The sequence below is a fragment of the Trachemys scripta genome, chromosome 3, assembly GCF_013100865.1.
Source record: "Trachemys scripta elegans isolate TJP31775 chromosome 3, CAS_Tse_1.0, whole genome shotgun sequence".
NCBI classification, from domain to species: Eukaryota; Metazoa; Chordata; order Testudines; family Emydidae; genus Trachemys; species Trachemys scripta.
The window spans coordinates 2390321-2413375 of NC_048300.1; the positions used below are offsets into that span (position 1 = coordinate 2390321).

The 23055-nt window shown below is 45.5% G+C and overlaps 1 protein-coding gene across 2 annotated transcripts in view; it reads left to right on the forward strand.

Moving 5' to 3' along the window:
• Window positions 1–17471, forward strand: part of ACSS1 (acyl-CoA synthetase short chain family member 1) — a 52824-nt gene extending 35353 nt beyond the window's left edge. For both annotated transcript variants that reach the window (XM_034763935.1, XM_034763936.1), the window contains 6 exons: window positions 6178–6290; window positions 8303–8429; window positions 10593–10720; window positions 13039–13102; window positions 15008–15126; window positions 16945–17471. In XM_034763935.1, the coding sequence (XP_034619826.1) occupies window positions 6178–6290; window positions 8303–8429; window positions 10593–10720; window positions 13039–13102; window positions 15008–15126; window positions 16945–17124 (731 nt within the window). In that variant the 3' untranslated portion in view covers window positions 17125–17471. The remainder of the gene's footprint in view (window positions 1–6177; window positions 6291–8302; window positions 8430–10592; window positions 10721–13038; window positions 13103–15007; window positions 15127–16944) is intronic.
• The last annotated feature ends 5584 nt before the right edge of the window (window positions 17472–23055 follow it).

Here is a 23055-nt window from a genome sequence, read left to right on the forward strand (position 1 = left end):
CCCCCCGGGACTCCCACGCCTATCCAACCCCCCCTGCTCCTGGTCCCCTGACCGACCCCTCCCAGGACCCCCCGCCCCCCAACCGCCCACCCCGGGACCCCACCCCCTATCCAACCACCCCTCTAAAGCCCCTTTCGGAATGTGGCCCTGCGAAGATGGGCGGAGGACTCAGGAGGAGCAGGGGCAGCCCTGCAGCTGGAGAGAAGCAGCAGTTTCCCCTTCAAAGTCCGCTTCTCTCCAGCCGGCTGCGCCGCCACCCGGTGTCCTCCTGAGACCTCCGGCTACGTTCCCCGCGCTCCCGCCACCCACACCACCCACCTGCTCCCCTGAGGCTGCAGGTGAGTCTCCCTCCCTGCTCCCCTGCCCCCACAGTGCAGCCCCCCCCGCGGGGGGTCGCCGGTGCTGAGCTGCCTGAGTGCCGGTCCCTGGGGCCCCCTGTTGTTGGGGGGCCCTGTGCCAGTGCACCCTGTGTTCACTGGTAAATCCGCCCCTGAGTCGCGCTGCCCGGCCGGAGCCAGCCACGCCGCCGCGCTGCCCAGAGCGCTGCCCAGAGCGCTGCCGGCACGGCAAGGTGAGGCTGCGGGGGAGAGGGGCTAGCTTCCCCGGCCGGGAGCTCAAGGGCTGGGCAGGACGGGCCCGTGGGCTGGATGTGGCTTGCAGGCCGTAGGTTGCCCACCTCTGCACTAAGGCCATTGTGCAATGCTGTAGTAACGGAAAGGTGCCTTAACTTGGATGTAAATATAATCTGCTCCTTAGGTGTCTTTGCATGACCAGAGTGGTTTAGGGTGGGTTTAGTGTGACTGACAGGCCCATATTGTTAATCTGTTGCCTGGATTGGCTATGTCTAGTCCCAGAGGGTATATCGAAACTTGTAGCTGGCCCGAGCCAGCAGACTCAGCCTGAGCCCCGCGAGCCCAGGGGCTTTTTAGTTGAGGTGTAGACGTCTGCATTTGGGATGGAGCCCAGGCTCTGGGACTCTCCCCCTTGCGGTGTCCAGCCCGAGCCCAAACCTCTATACCCCAATTCAGCAGCCCTGTGCGCCTGAGTCAGCTGACCTGGGCCAGCCGCAGGCATTTCACTGCAATACAGACGTACCCTGAGGTCATCTCGACTGTTCTTACTGAAGTAAATCCTCCTCTAGACCCTTCCCTGCTCCTACCCCCACAACCGGCTCCTGTTCTTCCCCGTCATGTGATGGGGGAAAGAATCACTTTCTTCTCTCACTGAACAAGGAACTCCGTTACAGTGAGGAAGCCAGCGTTAGTTCTGGCTCCCTTTCTGTGCTTCACAAAGATTTACAGCTTCGGCCTTGAACCTTCCCCAGCTCCCCTCCTGCCTGACTGTTTGCTACATACTTAAAGAAATAGTCCACATATCCTCACACGGCCCTCTCCCTCTCCTCTGCCAAAGGAGATCCCTCCCACTTCCCTAGCCTCCCATCCACTGCCGATTCAGCAGGTGAATTGATGACCATAGTGTCAGTTACATTTCACCTTTCGCAATCAATGTAATTTACATTATTAATTGGCCTTTGTCCTCTATGGAACATTGTCTTTGGAAGCAGCGGTATGTCACCAGAGAATAAAACTGAACGGACATAAAAATTAGCAAACCATACTTTAAGAATCCATTTGAAAGTATTTGGGTGAGTATAAGGTGAGAGAGGGATTATGAGTGAGAATTTGTGTGTGTGTGTGTGTGTGTGTGTGTGAGAGAGAGAGAGAGAGAGAGAGAGAGAGAGAGAAATTAAGGTAGCTCTTAGGCCATGTCTATATTAGTGGGGCACAGCTGTACCGATGCCACTGTAAGATCTCTTGTGTAGCTGCTCTATGCTGACGGTAGAGAGCTCTCCCGTCGACATACCTAAACCAGCCCCAGTGAGTGGTGGTAGCTGCGTCGGCAGGAGAAACTCTCCCACCAATATAGCACAGTGCACACGACCACTTATGCTGGCAAAACGTATGTCGCTTGGGGATTGTGTTATTTTCACAGCCCTGAGTGACGTAAGTCGTAGTGGAAGCATGGCCTTAGTGTTAATATTAGGCAGTGGTGTCTGTGCTGTGAGTGATAATATGATTCAAAGCTGGTGTGATTTTCAGTCTAGTTTTAAATGATGTAGAATAGAGACTAGACTGTTTAGCTTTTGAATTAGAGTGACACCAAAGGTAAACTGTTGTAAATGATTCTAGAGGCACTAAATTGTTTTATAGAATAAATAAGGGCTGTTCTTAGAAACACGTCTCTTAATAGGGCATTTCAGTGCTTAGATTCTTCTTTCTCAGTCACACAAAGGGTATATGGCTTCTGCTAATGGACTTGCTCCTGTTCCCATTAAAAAAACCCAGCAAAACTCTCATCAGCTTCAGTTGGAATAAGATTATGAATGTTTGCCAGATAGCTAGACATATTCACATTGAAACACGTGTTAACAAAAAGTAGTGACCTAGAAAAGTTAACTCTTTTCTACTAATTTGTAAGTAAAGTTTGACCCAAGAATGGATTGTGAGTTGCTCCACAAGTTACTAGATTTATTGAATGGAAAGACAGAAGCAGAAAGTAGATAAGGAGCACACTTTGTTTCTAAGACCAAGAACATCTGTGTTGGTCTCCAAAGTACTGAATTTACTGGGCAGTACAGAGTAGAACAGCTGTGGCTTTGACTTCGTTGCAGTGCTACAAACTCTGTCGGAGGCATGTAGGAGCACTCAAAATGGGTGGGGGAGGAGAGAAGGTTTTGGTGACTGTCAACAGGAAATATTTAAGGAAATAGGTGAAACAAGAAGCATGCATGTGAGATATTTAAGCAAAAGCCTGTTTGTGCTTAACACGTTGCAGAGGTATTCAAAGACTTGAGTGACAATTGCTGAGAGATTCTATCAAGGTCATTGTCAGCTTGGTCTATGTGACAAGCAAATGCAAAGTGTGCACATTCAAAGTCCCCACACACCAGGGTACCTGACTTTCTCAGCTTTGTATAGATTCAGTTTGTGCAATGTGCTGCTTTGGAGTGGATTCTTCCTCTTTCTGGAGTTCTTTGCCTTCTCTTAATTAAAGACCAAATTAGTTAAACTGCTGTAAAACCCCTGCATGGACACGCTGACATTGATTTAAATCTGGCTTGTGTCAACTTAGCTGAAGTTGACTCTTTACCACGATACTCTAAATTGCTGAGTTTAATAGTGTCCACACAGAAATGTGCACTGGTTTAACTAGATCAGTGGAAAAAACATCCCTTTAATTACATCAGTGCAAGTTGGAGCGTCGGCTCTGCCTAAGGTACTGCCCACTGTGAATAAGGGTGGAAAGTTGTAATTTCCTCCCACCCTTTGCATTGTCTTGCCTTTGTTTTATCTTTTTACTTTCTTCAGGGATTTTGCCCCATTCAGGCCACTACCACCGTACATCTCTCCCTTGGCTCTGCACTGCTCTACTGGCTGTTACGTAGTCAGTCATTGTGCTGTGTAGCAGATGGCATGGCCTATATTTTAAATGTTCTTTTACAGTACTGTGATTTTAATTAATATTCACTTGTAAAGAACATCCACTACAACGGAGCTGAACAGACTTATTGTACATGCAGCATGAGCTTCGTACTCTGTCACCTTCGTTACCGTGAAATATTAGATGCAGTTCTTCCTGGATTCTGTCTGTGCTAGTAGAGGATGGTGTATGCTTTCTGAAATAGGAAAGTGCTGGCAAGCCTTAAGACAATCATGGCACATTGCACAGAAGTTTCTGATGTGTACACTGTCCCTGAAGGAAGAGACTTCCCAAATCATTTTCCATTTGATATATAAGCCAGCTCAGAGGCCTGTTTTCAGTGGAGTGATACTTCAGCTCTATGGTTCCACCTAGAGATACCTTCTTCTCCTCCTAGTTATAGAGAAGAGACTAGAGGCAAATCATAGGTTCTGTCTATGTAGTCACTGAAGCCAGTGGAGCAATGCGGATTTACACCAGTCAAGAACATAGCTCGTATATTTTTAAAGCCTAACATTCCTGTCCCTTTGCTTCTGTTTTGTGCATCTGAATTAGTGTCAGGATATAAAAGATCTGATTAAGGTTGAAATCTCTGATCTGATTTAACATTCATCCCAGCAGAAATGAGGAAAGAATGATTAAGAGGCTCAGTTCAGAATGGAAAATAATCTCAGGATGCCCCTAATGGGTGGGCTATTCTAATACTGTGTAATAATAGTAATTTAGTCTCACAAAGCGCTTTGCATACAAATTCCTCAAAGTGCTGTAAAAACAGCACAAGGAAATAAATCCCCTAATATTTTGTGCTTATATCCTCACTGCTACAATCCCTTGTGGGGTAGGAAATGGGGCTGAACAGCATTTTCCAGGTAGCATCATGTATAAGAAAGGAATCTGAAAATGTGTAAGTGCCACATTAGTGCTCACTACATTCAGCTCTTGTTGATTTCCATGGAATTAATTTATTCCCTGGATAACTCTAGGAGTGTGTGTGTTAATTTAGGATCACACTCTAGGAAGAGAGTGCATAGGCTGAATCAATGGGCTGCTCCTTCTTAGAAATGTAGTCGCTAGGTGCAAGACTAAGGCATGCAGTCCATTTGTAATGCTGGTGTGCATCCAGACCACAGCTGCTACTACAAAGTATATGGGCCACTGCTTCCTTTCCTGCATGGTGCTTCGGCCATGCTCCTCTGCTCCTGCAGCTTTAAAGTCAATGGGAGCTTTGCCATTGGTGTCAGCGAGCACAGGACCAGCCCTGGGAGTCAGTTACCCCGATGCAGTGCACTGTGATGCTGCCCTGCGCCTGAGGCCAGCTGCTTACCTGGGCTGCATTATCTCTGACTGTCGTCTCTTTATAAAGATGGACGTCTGGTTTTGTGTGGCTTATGAGGGCCAAGACATCCAGATGTTTTGCACTGATATATCGGCCAACCTTCAGTTCATGGTTTTGGGCACCCTGGTGTTCAAAAGACACAGATGTGAAGCGAGTTCAGAGGAGAGCAAACTTAGTGGTGAAGTGTTTAGAAAATAATGTGCAGAAAGAAAGTCAAAGAGAAAAGAGGAGGAAAGGAATGCATATATTAATTATTCTTCCAGTCTTCTTGTTATGGCACCACCTAGAGACCAGAGCCCCACTCTACTAGGCTCTACACAACCAGAACAGAAAGGTGGTCGCTGTCCAAAAGAGTTTACAATCGAAGTTTGTTGAGCTACAACAGGTGGATGGCAGATGGGGTGAGCACAAGGTAACAGTGATACAGGTATGAACAGTGTGACAAGCAGTAGTCACAGCTCACCAGTGGCTAACTATGGCCAGGTGTCTTGTAGGCATCATGGCACAGGTGGGTTTAAAGGAGTGGTTTAAAGGAGAATATGATGATGTAGCAGCTGTTGTTTGGATTCTCAAAATCATTTCTGAGCTCAGATCTTTCCCGACTTCGTACACTGCACTATCCAGCAGATGGAGAGGAAATGTATTGTGTATACCACGGGTAGGCAACCTATGGCATGCGTGCTGAAGGCAGCACACGAGCCGATTTTTAGTGGCACTCACACTGCCTGGGTCCTGGCCACCGGTCCGGGGGGCTCTGCATTTTAATTTAATTTTAAATGAAGCTTCTTAAACATTTTGAAAACCTTATTTACTTTACATACAACACCAGTTTAGTTATATGTTATAGACTTATAGAAAGAGACCTTCTGAAAACATTAAAATGTATTACTGGCACGTGAAACCTTAAATTAGAGTGAATAAATGAAGACTCAGCACAACACTTCTGAAAGGTTGCCGACCCCTGGTGTATACTCTAGGTACTGTTTGGCAAAGCAGTATCTCTGCCTCAAAGTGCTATAGAGGCAAGGTGGGTGAGGTAACATCTTTTATTGGACCAACTTCGGTTGGCGAGAGAGGCAAGCTTTTGAGCTACCCAGAGCTCTTCTTCAGGTCAGCTCGGTGTCAGCTTGTCTCTCTCACCGACAAAAGTTGGTCCAATAAAAGGTATTATCCCGTGCCTTGTCTCTCTAATATCCTGGGACCATCACATTCACTACAACAATCCAAGTGTTATTAATTGGGAGGGTGTCTGTAATTTGCTGGTCTTGTGTAGCTGAGAAAAGTAGGTGCTTGCTTTTATCCAGCCTCACCTGCCATTCCAATGTGTCCCAGCCTCTTTAACTTTTCCATTGTTCTTCCAGAAACAGGCGGCATCTGCATTGCTCCCCAGCCCTCGGAGGAAGGAGCTGACATCATTCCTGCTATGGCAATGAGACCGTTCTTTGGGATTATACCGGCACTGATGGATGAGAACGTGAGTTGGGACTGTGCTCTGCCACTGGGGGCAATGGTGCAAAGGCAGGACAAGAGCTGCCGGAGATGCTGCCCTGGGGTTGTCCGGCTAATTCCCTTATTTCATGCCAAAAGCATTTAGGAGAATGTTTTGTGCCTCATCTGTTCCAATGATACAGTAGGGAATCAAGCCGTATTCATGTATATTTAAATATTCTAGTTAGAAAGCCAACGGCGAGTAGCACGGTAATGTTTTTGGACTGACTCCTATGTGATAGTGATGATTGTATAATGTAAGTGCCAGTGCTGCAGACACTCATAGAGGTGTGTAACTTTACTCACACATAGTCTCGCTGGAGCCAACGGGACTGGCGTGATGAAGTGCACTGGGAACACAGCCAACTTACAGCTTTGTAGGGAATTGTTCTCCTTAACAATGCTGAATGTGCATTGTAGCCAATGAAACCCTCCTGTGATCCCTGTATAACCAGTGCCCTACACAGTCTCCACTAGAGTCAGGCTCGGCGTGTCTGTCTGTGATCATTCATTGATACAGCTGAGAAATATATATTCTGAAAGTTGGGTACATGACCTTAGACAAAATGTCTCCATTCTTAGCGGCCCCTTTTCCCACAGGGAGAATATTTTCATTGCCCAGTGGTGAGGCAGTGTTGTCTAATACCTTGGGCACAGGGTGAAGACCCAAAACGTATGAGCTCCAGGCCAGTCTGTATTGTTGATTTGGGGCCTGATCTGTGTGGGCAGTGCCCCATAGGCTGCAGTGGATTTTGGCATGGGCTGAGGGGCCCACCCACACAGGCCTGATTGAAAACTTGGGGCCTTGCTGTGTAGCCTTAGGCAAGTTGCTTAGAACCGGGTTTTCAAAGGTATTTTGATGCTTAATGGGATTTTCCAAAGCACCTAAGCATGTTAGGCCCCTAACGCCCCTTAAAATCAACAAGACTTAGGCACTAAACCTGCTTGGATGCTTTCACAAATCCTGCTAGGCACCTATTTGTATCTTGGGCATGTAAATACCTTTGAAAACCTTACCCTTAGCCTCTCTGCCTCAGTTTCCTGAGCTATCAAATAGGAAGAATAATACTTAACTCCTCTTCACAGTGTCTGTCTCAGGCAGGCAGATAATTGGTGATGTGACAGCTGCAGTAACTTCCTAAGTGAGGGAGAGGAAGGGACTCAAGTTCACTACTGTTGTTTGGGTCGTGGGAGTTACTGATGCTGTGTCCCTTTCTTCATATTGCTTGGCGGTATCTTTGCTCTGAGGGGCCTTGGCCTCTCTAGCCAACAACTGTTCTGGGGCTATTAGCACTCCACTCAGCCTGGCTGTCAGGTGGCTTAGGAAGGACGCTGCCTTCCCACAGGAGGCTGTGGCCCAGGGACGTGTGGGTGCGAGTTGGGAGGGTGGCATGGAGAGCGGTGATGTGGTGCTGTTGCAAGGACACTCAGGGCTGCCTTGTGCCTGTACTGGGCACAGAGTCAGCCGTGGCAGCTCTGGGATCAAGAAGGTGCCAGCCTTTCTGCCACTGAGCTGGGCTCTGCTCTGGCACCAGTTTGAATCCAGCATATGGACCATAATGCTGAAGAGTGGGATTCTGTGAAGCTTGTATTGTTCTTTGCACTCCAAGGGGTCACCTGTCTTTCCTTTTGTCTGAATAGCGTATTAGTCATAGAATCACATGCTCTGTTATTTGTGTGCACGAATGATGAAAGCATGACACAGACAATGCACAGTAATTCCTCTAGCGAGTACATTTCAATTGCTGCCAAAATGTGAGTGGGAAACATTAAGAATTAACCATTGCAATAATAGACACCGAGTCTGCGAATCTGCAGAATGTGAAAGGCTCTCGCTTGCCCTGGTGTGAAACAGGAGTGACACCTTTGAAGTCAATGTAAAACGAGTAAAATCAGAATCCGGCTCCACATAGCTAGATCGTACTAACTAGCTACTTTCCTTTAATCTGGGATGTTTCCCATCTGGTCTGATGATCCTTCCTGTGCTTGGACCAACAGGGAAGAGTTATAGAAGGAAATGACGTCTCTGGTGCTCTGTGCATTGCACAGCCCTGGCCTGGCCTGGCGAGAACCATCTATGGAGATCATCAGAGATTTATAGATACTTATTTCAAACTGTATCCAGGTAAGGACGGTGTCAGGGAAGAATGATGGACTACAATATTAGTACCCAGCAGGTTTTCAGCAGTGCTATACAAGATATTGTTCTAGTGAATTGGCTACTGTGTCTCTTTACAGCTGCCCTCTACTGGATTGAATCAAAACTGCTTAAATGCAGTTGCGTTTTACAGGTCTGTCTACACAGCAAAGAAAAACCCGTGGCTGGCGCTCAGGCTGTGGGGCTGTTTCATTGCTGGGTAGCCGTCTGGGATCAGGCTGTAGCCCAAGCTCTGGGACCCTCCCACCCCACAGTCCTACAGCCTGGGCTCCAGCCCAAGCCCAGACATCTCCCCACCAATGAAACAGCCCCACAGCCTGAGCCCCATGAGCCATAGGCCAGCCATGGGTTTTTCTCTGCAGTGTAGACGTACTCTTAGAGCCAGAGGATTTGGTCTTCTTCCAGCTGGTGCAATGAGGTTCCAGTGACCATGGGTTGCAGCACAATTATAATAATGAAGACTTAGGGAGGGATGAATTTGTTACAAACCAACTTGTTTTGCTTAGAAAGTTGTTTTTCTCTGTTGCGAAAATAAGACTGACCAAAAATATCCTCTTATTATCGTGCCACCAAAAATATCTTTGTTCTGTGATCATCTTGCACTGTCTTGCTGGGAGTTAATTCATCCTGGCAAACACTACCATCTAATTTCACCCATAATTTCCACTGCTGCCTTGTAATGCCTAGAAACGATTGCAGGAATGACCCAAAGAAATGTGGAGAAGCATTGATGGATTGGTAGTGGAACAGGGGAAAAAACCCATCTCCACAGCACATGTCCGAAAACTCATGTGTTCGGCAATACCTCAATTTGTCAGAACCAGCTGATCTTTTTCTCTTCAGCAGACAGTTTCCAAGTGTCAGAATTCCACGTCCTCAAAATCACTTCCCTTGAAAGTAGTATTTCTTTTAATACATAAAGATGAAAAGATTCCTCTTGACAGTCTTTCTGCCACTGATCAGAGTTCTGAAGCTGGGGGGTTTGACACCCAAGCAAACCTGTTTGTGTGCATTATGATAGGCAGAGGTTGTGTGTTCAAACAATCTTACAAGTGTGTTTGTTTTTAATAATTCAAAGTAACCATCAGGAAGTCAGTGCGACCTAACAGGTAGAACACTGGACTGGAACTCAAGATTATTGGATTCTTTTCCCAGCTCTGTCACTACCTCACCGTGTGACCTGGAGTAGATCAATCCCCTTTACTGATAATACTTTCTTACCTCTCAAGGGTGTTATGAAACGTGGGGCTTGTCTACATGGCCAGTTAATGTGTGTCAAACTAGTGTGCTATAGATTCACTCCCTGGCTGGCCACACATTGATTTGCCATGTAGATAAGCCCCAGGTGTCTTGAGTCCCGCTCAAGTGCTCTAGCCACTGAACCATGCGGCCTCTCCTGGAGCTAAATCCTGGTATTATGGACATCATGTCATAAACATACATGGGATGTCCATGACATCAACACCTAAGCAGGGTTTAAGGGCTAACTCCCAGCTCTTAAACCGTGATCTCCTGTAGGAGTGTGTGTGAAGGGAAGCCAAGTGTATGCAGAGTGCTAAGGGCGTCAGTGCCTTGTGGGGCCCTGGGAGAAGGATGCTGGCGAGGGGGCCGTTCACTTCTCCTTTGGAGAGACAGCAGGAGTCCTTGGATTTTGTCAGAATGCTTGATTATCATTATTGTTTGTATTCCCGTGGTGCTGAAGCCCACAACCTAAGCAGACCAGACAGATCACTCACTGGGAGAAAAGAAGGAGTGTTATCCTCATTTTACATCAGAGAACTGAGGCACAGAGAGAATAAGTGATTTGCTTTAGGTCATACAGGGAGGCTGTGGCAGGGCTGGGTATAGAGCCCAGATCTCCTGCATTCCTGTCCAGTGCCTCATCCAAGATACAAATTTCTAATTAGAAGTGGGTGGCTATTACCATCTGTGAAGTGGGTGTAACAAAACCTTGCCCTCCGGAGTGGTGTGTGGCTCAGTTAACCGGTGCCTGTAAAGTGCTTAGAGATCTGTGATTGAAAGGGGCTAAAAGTATACAGTAATAATAAAAATAATAACCACAAATACTGATAATGAATTATTATACTAACTGCTGTTGATCACAGGGGATGGTGTTCTTTGTTGCTACAGGTTATTATTTCACAGGGGATGGTGCCTATAGATCCTCAGAGGGGTATTACCAAATAACAGGGCGGATGGATGATGTCATAAATATCAGCGGTCACAGGCTTGGAACTGCGGAGATTGAAGATGCCATGGTAATTTTCAATACCCCAGAAAAGCTTTTCATGCATGGGGCCAGATCCTCAGTTGGTAAAAATCAGAAGTGTTCCAGGTACTTGAAAGGAGTTGTGGTACTGTACATCGCCGGAAGATCTAGCCCATCGGTTTATGTGTAAGAGTTAACATTGCTGCCACTGAATCTTTCTCGTATCGGTTTCACCTACACACACCCTTGATACTAAGTACACAAGGCAGTAATTATGCTGAAGAAAACAATCTTGTTATGTAAACCATGGAAGGGCATATGGATGAAGCTCATTCAGGGGTAAGATAGTTTTTATAGAGGATATCAAAGTGAAGGGCTACATGCAATTCCTTTGTTTGAACTGATAAGATCTAAATCGTATTTCATCTCTTCAAGATACATCTGTGACTTCATACCGTTGCAGTTTTACATTTGGATGGTGGAGGCTTCAAAACTTCCCTCTAGCTTCTCCCACCAGTAGCTTTGATTGAGTTAATGTTTTTTTCTCAGCTTTGTGGCTCAGGCCTATCTACACTACTTGAGCATGTTTTGTAACCTTCTCCAACATTAAATATGGAGTAAAGGCAATTTACAGCAGCTGAGGATTGGCCCATCATCTAGATGAGAGGTCATGGTAGCCACAGAACTGAACAGACCGTCTCTCAAAGCAGTTCTATATACAGCTTGACCTGAGCGTTTATTTGCATATTATGTGCCTCACTTGCAAACATTAATCAGATGTGAAATTTGATAAACCAAAATCATCTTTACATTGCAGGAATGATTGTAATATCGTATCTACAAATAACTCTCTTAGCGACATTAGTGCAAACTTTTGATGATAGCTTTTTGAAGACCTAATATGATTACAACTATATATTGTCATGCAGGTTGCTTTTCAGAGAAGCCCAGCTAAGAGAAAGATTTCTTCCGTATTTTAATCAAATTTAAAATAGCATAACCCATTTTTGGTTTACGATGAATATATGCTCTATCCGCCTGTACACATGAACTGCTCTATCAGTGTAGAAAGACTGTCAATATTAACTATGAATCATGGGCAGAATAAGTCTGTATTCTGAAGCCATATAATAAATCATAAAGATCTAGATTCAGCCTGGCAGTGCCTCTTCCATCTGTTGGAAGATTGAGGCCCAATTCTCCACTGCCTGGTCCTGTACCTTCTGCACAGATTTACACAAGTGAAAAGTGGGTATAAGAAAGATGCTTTGCACTTGGTTTGGTGTAGACGACTACCCAAAGTGCAAAGCGGTGGAGAATGAAGCTCAAGGCCTTGACTGTACTTGCGGATCAGCAGTGAATGGGGCTGCATCAATGAAGGTGTAGGCAAGAAAAGCTCATTTCCAGCAAGGAGAGGCTGAGTTAGTGCAACCCACAGCTTCGTCTGTACTTGGGGTTTGTAGCAGTGCAGCTGCTCCAGTCACTGGTAGTGGTTGGCTGCATAGGGGCTAATCCCAAGTATACATAGAATGCATTTTTTTCTGGATTTATTCTTATTAGCCAAAAGGGATGTCAGAAAATACTATTCAGCTGTTTAAAAACAGGGCCCTTTTGAACCAGAACTAATGGGTTAAATGCTGCTTTGAGACAGGCACACATGGTTCCTGTTAATTTCATTAAGCACAGCATTAATGTGGCAAGTCTATAATAGGGTTAAAAAAAGAACTAGATAAATTCATGGAGGATAGGTCCATCAATGGCTATTGGCAGGGATGGTGTCCCTAGCCTTTGTTTGCCAGAAGCTGGGAATGGGAGACAGAGGATGGATCACTTGGTGATTCCCTGTTCTGTTCATTCCCTCTGGGGCACCTGGCATTGGCCACTGTTGGAAGACAGGATACTGCGCTAGATGGACCTTTGGTCTGACCCAGTGTGGCCGTTCTTATGCAGAAGTTGACCTTTTGGTACTGTGCACTTACACAAAGCTCAGAAAAGTAGGAAAGGTATTAAGAACTTCACACACAGTTAGCAACTTGTTGCAATTCCTAGAAGAGCTTGCATAGGCTCTTGTACACTACGGGTATGTCTACACTGCAATTAAAAACCCGCAGCTGGCATGTGCCAACTGACTCAGGCTTGGGCTAATGGGCTGTTTAATTGTGGTGTAGACATTTGGGCTTGGGTCCTGCGATGTGTGGGGACCCGAGCCTGAATGTCCACACCAGAATTAAACAGCCCTTACCTGCAGCCCCTTGAGCTTGAGTCAGCTGGCATGGGCCAGCCGCAGATATCTAATTACAGTGTAGACATACCTAACATGGCCTGAAATAGGGGGCTGTTATATTTTGCTACATTTTTTTTTTAAAGGATGAACATCCCGCTGTACCTGAAACAGCTGTGATTGGTTACCCCCATGAGATCAAAGGAGAAGGTAAGTGTGTAAAATAGTGTCCTTGATGGAAATATACAGATGGCTAATTTCCTTTGTAACCTTTCCCTCAACTTTCTGCCAAGCCAGTACACAGAGCAGCAGGCAGTTTGAAAGGGAGATTGGCTAGTTCAATACATCACACTGATACTTCGTTCTCTGCTCACTCCCTGTGCACTTCTGGATCCATTTCAACGATCCGCTCTTGATACTTAAAGCCCTTAACGGGAGAACCTAGCTAATCAAAGACCAGCTTTCTCTCAGCACCTCACTGTGACAGCTGATGTCAACAGAGACATTAAAGTTTGAAGTCTCCAGAGGGAAGCCTGCAGAAGGCGTAGGGATAGGCATTCTCAGTGGGGGGCTCTAGAACTGACAAGCACCAGACCCTGAATCTTGCGACCTTCAAATCTCTCTCTTCAGTTTTCCCTACCCCAGCTAATGAAGGTAAGGACCAGACCAATCTTATTCTTGCTGGAATTCAATCACCATTGCTTATTTAACTCAGAGAAAGCCTTTTTTTATTTATTTAAAAAAGAATTGGATACCATCTCCTTTCCTCATCTGTGATCTCTGCCCCAGGAAGCTTATCGCAGACTGAAGGAGAAAATATTTGTGGGAGCCCCTTGTTAAGATACTGGCATAACATCATTGGGACCCTTTTTGTTCTAAAGGCAAGTCAACACTTAAAATGCTGCATCAGCACAGCTGTACTAATGTAGCGCCTTAATGAAGACACTCTAAGCTCATGGGAGAAGCTCTCCTGTTGACATAGTGCTGTCTACACTGGGGGTTAGGTCGGTATAACTACGTCGTTTGGGGGTGTGGATTTTTCACACCCCTGAGTGACATAGTCGTACTGATATACGTCTGTAGCATGGACTCAGACCTAAGTCATACTCTTCCTTAAAGTTAATGGGAGCTGCATCCCTGTAAGTGAAACTAAATCTGGGCCAGTAGAATAGCAATGCTTCCATAACTCATGCTTATGGGGTGCAGGGATCTTAGATACCAGATTCCCCTTATGAGTCTTATGTCCCATACACCGAGACACAAAAAGATGAGTTAAGGATTAAGTGAAGGAACTTCACTGTGCATTAATTTCGTAGTTTGTGGGGAGGGAGAAATTATTTAAGAGCTTGTCTACACAGGAACATTTAGGAAAATTAATCTGAAACAACTAAAGGTGTGAATTTGAAGTAGGTTAATTATATTACATTAAATCGCTGTGTGGATGCTGTTATTCAAAATTAAAGTGACTTTAACTTGGTTTTGCTTAATTCACTTTGGAATTGAATTAAGCTAAACCAAATTAAGGCCACTTTTATTCCAAATGAGGGTGTTCACAGAGGGATTTAATTCGGTTTAAGTAATCTAGTTCAAATTCACATCTTTAGCTAATTTGGATTAATTTTCCTGGCTGTCCCTGTGTAGACAAACCCTTAAACCCTTATCATTATAAGGGGATAGTGTTTTACTGTAGTGTTTGACTCCATTTCAGTAAATGAAAATAAAGGTTTGTTCTCAAGAAAATAATTTGAAACAGGATCCAGAACCCTGACCTCCATGGGTCAGATTCTAATCTCAGTTATGCTTGGTGACTTCAGTGGAGTTACTCCAGATTTACCATCACTGTAACTGAGATCAGAATCTGGTCCAGGGACTCCGAACAAGGCACATGAATCGTTAAGGACCTGATTCTGCCATCCTTACTCACCACTACTGTGTAAATAAGCTGCTGGTATTCTTGGAGGCACCTGCAGCGTGAGGTATTACTCAGAATGAGCAAGGCAGACCCTAACCCTGACAGTTGAAACAGCACCTATGCACGCAGTCCAACTGAAATGAATGCCTTTCCCAACCATGATTTAATGTGCAGTACACGCCCTCTGTTTACCTCCCTTCCAGGTGCCTTTGCTTTCATAGTGTTAAAAGAAGACACAGCTCATACAGAACGCGTTAAAGAAGAGCTCAGATCTATAGTTGCTTCCAAGATTGCAAAGTATGCTGTGCCTGATCACGTTCTGGTAGGTGTCTGGGGGCCACCATTGCAAGACATCTTGTCTGTAACCCACTTAACAGGCCTGATCCTGCCCCCAGGAACGCTGCTTTGTTCCTCCCTGGCAGAGCAGCCTTAAAGCCAGGTTCCCCAGATAGATGAGGAATTCCTCTGTAGTGCAGAACTGGCATAGCAGCCCTAAGCCACTCCTCCAGGCTCTGGTGTCGGGAGTATATCAAAGGCATGGCTGCAGGAAAAGGGGGATGGCTGGAGTGCTAGTGCACCTGGGAATCCTTGGTTGCAAAGCATTCTCCTGGGGGGCTACTGCAGCGGTGTACAATTTAGAGTAGCCCTGAGGCTGTTCTACTTATGCCAAGGACTGCACCAACCCAAGGAATTTGGAGCGCACAAAGAAACCAGCTTTTCTACTTCCGCCTCCAAACCACATTAAGCAGAGTTCTGGCCCGGGGGGATCTGGCCCCTCCTGTTTAAAGCATGTACAAACAGCCAAGTTGCTTAAAATGTCTGATATTTTCTACCTCCATCTTAATACAGCATCCCTGCTGCGTTCATATGCCTCTGTGTCTGCTAGACCCACAGTACAGTTCATCAGAATGAGGGGTGCACTGATGGGAATACAGAGGTATATGGAATATCCCCGTGTTTTAAAAAAAAAATCAAAATTTAAGGGAAAGGTTGGAACATACAAGAGCAAAGCTACGGTTGTAGTACAACCCAAGATGAAGTGACGCATACTTTGCACCACCAACTGATGCTCATCTCACCCAGGCATTGGAAGACTTACTCCCAGAGCCATCAGGTGTTCCCAGGATTCCCAGATAGTCCCAGAGTAAAGTCCATGGCTGATCATACTGCTCCCTTTCCCTACAGATTAGCAGTTAATACTCTTCAGTTTTCTTACCCACTGGCCTGTTTTTGGCATATATATCCAAAAACAGAGCAGTCGTATGGCAGGTTGCGTGGCCGGTCTGTGCAAAGGAGCTATCCTACAGAAGCCAGACAAAGGCTATGTCTACATTACACAGCTTTTAGCGACATGGCTGTGCCACTAAAAGTCACGCAGTGTAGCCGCTATTTGTCGGCCCTCTTGCTGACCTAAAACTTCCACCCCCAAAGAGCGGCGTTTGCGCCCTGCCAACAAAGCTCTGTTCACACTGGCACTTGTCACCGGCAAAACTTTTGTCGTTCAATTGCCAGTGTAGACAAATAGTAACCCTTCAGGTCCATTGCTATGGCCTTTCCTATGACCTTATCAGTTAACATTAACCCTTGCCTGTACATAGGAGGTAGCGGACTACAGTGGATAGGACGTGGGACTGGGAATTAGGAGACCTGAGATGTATTTCTGGCTCTGCCACTGACTTAGAGTATTATGTGACCCGGAGCAGGTGGCTTAACTGTTCCGGGCATTAGATTCCACATCTACGAATAGGGATGATGATACCTACCTGCTTTTGTAAGCCACGTTGAGATTTATGTGAGTGCTCAGGCCAAGATTTCTAGACACAGGTGCCTATGGGTAGGCTTCTAATTCTGTAGTTTAGCACCTGAATAAATAGCCTGATTTTCAAAAGTGCTGAGCACCTAGCATCTCCCATTGGGCCAAAACTGGAAAAAGAAAGGAGAAAAATCCGTTAAAAACTAATAAAAAAATAAACATCACCATATTCCTTCTTCCTGGACTGTGACCACCATGCCTTGCTCTTAAACAGTGCCCAGGAATCTCACTAGGGATATGCAGTGGGATCATTTCAAGGCTGGGTTCACTCAAATAGTTTCATCAGGATCAAAGTTCTAAGGCAAGTGTATTTGTCCTTCTCTTCAGGTAGTGAAACGCCTTCCGAAAACGCGATCCGGGAAAATTATGAGAAGGGTGCTGAAGAAAATTGTTGCTGACCAATCCAGTGATTTGGGAGATGTCACCACGCTGGATGATCCAAGCATCGTCGCAGAAATACTAGATGCCTACCAGAAATACAAAACCGAGCAGTCTGCATCTTCATAGGAAAGCCTTGAGTCTCTTTCCAAAAGAAATTCAGAGGAACATAAACAACCATCCAGATAATTTTGCTCTTTCATGGACTATCATCAAATTCTGCTCACTCCTAAGAGAACAAAATGATGATTCCTCTCACAACATACTATAATCTATCATCGACCATGGTATACAGCTGCCTTCTCTTTCCTTGGAAACCATGGAATACACACTGTGAAGCATCACATGTTAAGAACCTTCTGAACAAGTGCCTGACTGAATTTGCCAAAACTAAGTGTTTTCACACTATTTTTAGGGAAAGCAGCCTTTTTAGGTTTCCACTAGCTGCATTAAAAATAAACAGCTAGTAAACTGTTTCTGACTGTTGAGGTAGGTGATGTTTTTAATGCTTGAAGCAATACTTTCACCCTCTGCTCCCAGACACTCACGGGGAGAGATTATATAATACATTTTGCCATTTTGGAGAACAGTCAGAGAACCCAGATCTTCAATTTTTCATTTCACTTAGAATCATAGAAATGGGCTGGAAGGGACCTTGAAGAGTCATCAAGTCCAGCCCCCTGCCCTGAGGCAGGACCATGCTAGACCTTCCCTCATAGGGGTTTGTCCAACCTGTTCTTAAACACATCCAGTGATGGGGAAGCCACAACTTAAATCTAACTTGGTTATCCCAGCTCAGGTAGCTGCAACAGTGGTGTCTTTTTAGCACTGCTGTATACTGCATGTGCACGATTTGTGAAATGGACCACAGATCAAGTAGCCATATTCTTTTCATTACAGTTGCTTTGGTGCCTGATCATGGTTTTAGGCCTCACCACACGTGGCTCAAAACAGTCAATCTGGGGTCCAAAGGATCCCAGCCTTTGCCTTTCCCTTTCCTTCCCCAAACTCAACGAACCTAGGCCCAGATCCTCAATGGTCTTTAGGTCCCTAACTCCCATTGAAATCAGTGGCATTGAAGCACCTAAATACCTCTGAAGATCAGCACCTACTCCCTTCTAGGTAACATGGATCTCAGCTCCCATCTGAATCTGGAGCTGATTAGCCGCCTCTAAGCCCATGTTGCCTCATGTCCCAGCTGGACAGGGATGGAGCCTGCAGCTGTCACTTATTCTACATTTTACAGCAACTACATCTCTCTTTCCACCAGTGCCCCTCAGGCCCCCAGTCCAGCACCTTGTAACTGGGGAAAAGGAAAGAACAGAAGCAAGATCACACAAGGAGTCTGTGGCTGAGACAGGACTTGAAATCCAGTACAGTAACTCCTCACTTAGCATTGTAGTTATGTTCCTGAAAAATGCGACTTTAAGCAAAACGATGTTAAACAAATCCAATTTTCCCATAAGATTTAATGTAAATGGGGAGTTAGGTTCCCAAGGACATTTTGTTTTGCCAGACAAAGGCATTATATACATAAACAGAATACCCTTTAAACAATTTTAAACAAGCAATTTAATACAGGTATAAGTTTTAAACAAACAATTTAATACTATACTCAGCAATGATGTTTGTGAAACTCTTCTCCCCTCCCCTCCAGCCTCCTGAATGCTGGCAGAGTTCAGTCCCGGTTGACTGTGAAAAATTAACAGGTGCTCTGCACCCACCAGCAGTGAAGCTCCCCCTGTCACGCCATCTCCTTCCCCTGAGCGCGGTGTCCCTGCTCCTCCCCCAGCCTCCCAGAAAGTCCTAACAGCTGGTTGGCGGCAGGGGAAGCTCTGGGAGGGAGCGGGAGGAGGTGGAGAAGAGGAAGTTGTGCAATGCTCCCTTGTAAAGTCGCTGCTCTTCCAGAGAATCCTACAAGCAGTAGACAGAGCAGGCAGCCAAACGACATTATAAGGGAGCATTGCACAACTTTAAACAAGCCTGTTCCCTAATGGAGCAGGGATGGAACATTGAAACAGCCCTAGGATATTTTGAAACCCTTAAGGAACAGGCTTGTACCAGAGTTCACTCACCGCTGGGGTGTCCCCTTGTGGCTGCATCTGTGGAGTAGCTCTGCCTGGTCTGACCTCCCCTTCCTTCCTTCCTTCGCTTGCGCTGCAGCCCCTCTTGCTCTCTAATTGTAGCAGTGCTTCCTCTTTGTTGCTTGGTGCTCTGCTCAGGGCACTAGTTTTCTCCTTGTGGGGTAACAAAGTCTCACTGGACCAGCTGTCTGGATGCCATTCCAGGCTGTCACTTTCCCAGTGGCTGGTAGGGGAACCTGGGTGATACTCCAGGTTCCAGCCAGGAACCCTATCAGCAGCAGCCAACGTCTGCACAGCTCCATCCCCTGCTGCCGTTTCCTACTCCCCCTTCCACAGGCTTTCTTCTTCATTCTCTGGGTAAGCCCTTCCTTCAGGGTCAGGATCAGCATCCCAGGGCTTCCGCTCCACCCCTGGGTTTCCTCCTCACCACCTCTCTGCTCCCGGAGAGTGACTGCAGACCTCCACACTGCGGCACCTCATTTCCTGGCTTTATACAAGCCCCCTGCACACTCCTGCCTAGGTGGACGCCATATTCAATGAGTGCTTGTCAGTCAAGCCCAGGTCTCCTCTCAGGTGCAGCTTACTTGGTTAAGTAGCCACCTTAAGTGGTGTGGGGTGAACAGCCCCACAACAGCTCAGTAGCACTGAGGGTCTCTCACTTTTGAAGAACAGAAAAAGTGAGTGACATCTGGGAGTTGTTGCACTGTAATGAATTCTGTGTGATCTTGGGTGAGGCACTTCACCGCCCTGTGCCCAGAGCCTCGTCTGCAAAACGGGGACGATTGTGCTTCCCTGCCTCACGGGGGCTCAGGTATGGTAGCAGTGGGGGTGATGTGAGAGGTGTAATTCTCTTGCTGCCATCTTGGTGCTGACATGACTTGCTAAGCACCCCCGCCTTTCTCCTGCAGGAAGGGAATGGCTTCCCCACTTCCAAATATCCTCTTCACATGTGGACACAGGGCCCACCCCTGCTGAATTTTACTGGCAGGGGATGCAGACTCCATGCATGGGCTTCCTGAATAGACAATAATTTTCCTTGTCCGCAGTGGTGGTGTAGCTATGTTGGTCCCAGGATATGAAAGAGGCAATATCTTTTATTGGACCAACATCTGTTGGTGGAAGAGACAGAGTCAAACAGACAGATAGAGCTCTGTGTAGCATGAAAGCTTGTCTCTAACTTTTTTCCTGGTCAGTAGCTAATAAATTTAATAGATTAAAACCATGCTTTAGGAGTACCCCTCCCTTTCTAATGCTACAGTGATGCTACATTGTCTTTCCATTCTACTCCCATTGAAAGAACTCTCTGCAAGATGTGTGATTAGAGCTTTGTTGCACTGGGAACAAGGGGAAGGAAAATCACTTTTAAACTACTTAAGGAAAATAATTAGGATAGGATAGGGAAAAAATAAGGGGAACAGAAAATAGTTGTAGAAAAATATTCATTGTCTTTTATAACGATTTAAAGTTTACATTATTACTGTTTAATTTGTATGTTACCTTGGCCACAGGCATTCAGGAGTGTTAACCTGGAAGTGGACTGATTGGTACAAAAAGATTTCCCTGCTGCTTTTTGGGGATTAGGAGGTTAGAATATACTCGATTGGTACCGTAATTGGGCCTGATCATCCTCTCTATGGGCATGGGTCAGTGCTTCGCAAGCAGTAGCTACATCAAATAGTTAAGTGATTGCCACAGTAATTTCTACACTACTGTGCACCATTTGGAGTCATTGAGCCAAAACTTGCAATCCTACTGCAAACCAAACTCAGGCTAAACTTTATGGGCTTCAGAGAGCTGCAGCATTTGGCCCAGGATCAGAGTAAGTAATCAGAACCTGAGTTGCAGGCAAAATTGCATATTTTATCTGTCTGTATTAAAGCAATAGCCCAGAGAGAGGGTAGCTATGAGCTCTTGAGCCATAAAAGAGTCTGATGCCAGGTGACTAAACATGGAAGCAAACCTCAAACTGTTTGTGTATAATCTGACTCCTCAGACATATGCGTTCTTAGATCACACTTTGCCTGTGTTGCATTCTTTACAGAGGAGAGTGACCTTTGTACATATGTATATTAGATTAATCTGTCATTTTTATTGTCACGAGGGGCTGCAGTATTAATGAAATACCATAGGCAGGATCCTCCTCTTCCATGGAAAATCCTCAGAGCTTCCTCCATATCACTCCAGTGCATTGCACAGTCCTGTGCAAAAATAGCAGTGTGAGCCCCCCTCCCCATTCCCTTGTAATCCCCTTAGATCCATGCGGGGGTCCTGTGGTGTCCCAGGACCATAGATCCAGAAGTTCTCTCCCTTACAAGTTTGTAGTTAGAAGGCTATTAAAACTCCATGAGATGCCCATCCTATTTTTCTTCCACCACCATTAAACAAAACCATTAAAGTGCTCTTCAAACAGAAAACATTCAGAAATGCTTTTTACAGAGTGGACAGACTCACTTGTTCAAACAATTGTAAAATTGCCTCCAAAGTAATGAAGATTGATGTTGGGAAAGAAAAACAACCTTTTATGAGGACTGCACAAGTCACATAAAAGCAATGAAACTATTTACTATGTTGTGGGAATAATGGACTTTTTGTATTGGAGTAACCTCAACTTTCCAACAGGAGCGTTGATACTGTAAACACTCTCACACGCACTTCTTTGCTCACCTGAGCAGTCTGTCTGAGATGACACAAGTGAGTAAAGTTAAGTATGTGGGTAAGGGTTTGCTGGTTTGGGGCTATAGTCTCTTCATTCATCATCTGCTCTGGTGAGTGAGTGGGGCAAAGCCATATCTTCTGTTCGTATAGAATGTGTGTCTTAACATAAAAGTACTAATGGAACTTAGCTGATACAAAGGTTACAGATTTATTCATGTAACTGTTCAGTCCAGAAGGGGCCAAATTCATAGCAATAACCCTTATGTAGTGATAGCATACAAAGTATGTACATACTCTCGTATTTCAGCCATAATGAGCCAGAAACCTTGTGAATTTCTAAAGTCATGTAAACAACTCTACTAAAAAGCAACAGAGGGTCCTGTGGCACCTTTGAGACTAACAGAAGTACTGGGAGCATAAGCTTTCGTGGGTAAGAACCTCACTTCTTCAGATGCAAGTTTGCATCTGAAGAAGTGAGGTTCTTACCCACGAAAGCTTATGCTCCCAGTACTTCTGTTAGTCTCAAAGGTGCCACAGGACCCTCTGTTGCTTTTTACAGATTCAGACTAACACGGCTACCCCTCTGATACTTAACTCTACTAAAACCATTTTAAAAAGTAACCAATTAAGCAAGATCAGAAGACTTCATGCCCAGTGGGTATTGCAATTAACTGTGAATCCTCAGCGCCTCTTCTTCTTGGCAATGATTTCCATAAGTTAGTCAAGCTGTTGAAAACGTGTCAAGTAGGTATTGCTGCTTTGAGGGAACCTCAGTTTGGCAGGGCTCAGGACTGCTACTTTTGCGTCGTGCAAGAAATGAAATATGCTCATAGATGACTTTGCCAAGATGAAACTTTCCTACTAATAGGTAAAGTACCAATATTTTTTTCTGATCTCCTATTAGATTATGGAGGCACTGGCTGCAGCCCCAAAGTAAGGTTGAATTGTGTTTTGCACTTACTATTATGTACTTCACCACTATCTTGGTGCCTAATTAAAAATGTACATTCTAGCTTGCAGGCACTCATGTAGTAAGACATTAATGAAACATCTTCGAGGATGAGGGACCATAGTCCTCCCCAGAAGAGTCACTCACTGAACACTCTTGAGGCTCCGCTCTGAAAGCTGTTCTTGGCAGGCAGGCAGGCAGGCAGGCAGGCAGGCAGGCAGGCACATTCACAAGCCCCACTGAAATCATTAGGGGTTCATAGGGACTTGGCCGTGTGGCTTAAAATGTACTTATTTCTTTCCTTGGAACGTTGGAGGGTATGAAGCTTCCAAATAGCCATAGGCCTTCCTCCTCTTGAAATTGCTACTCACC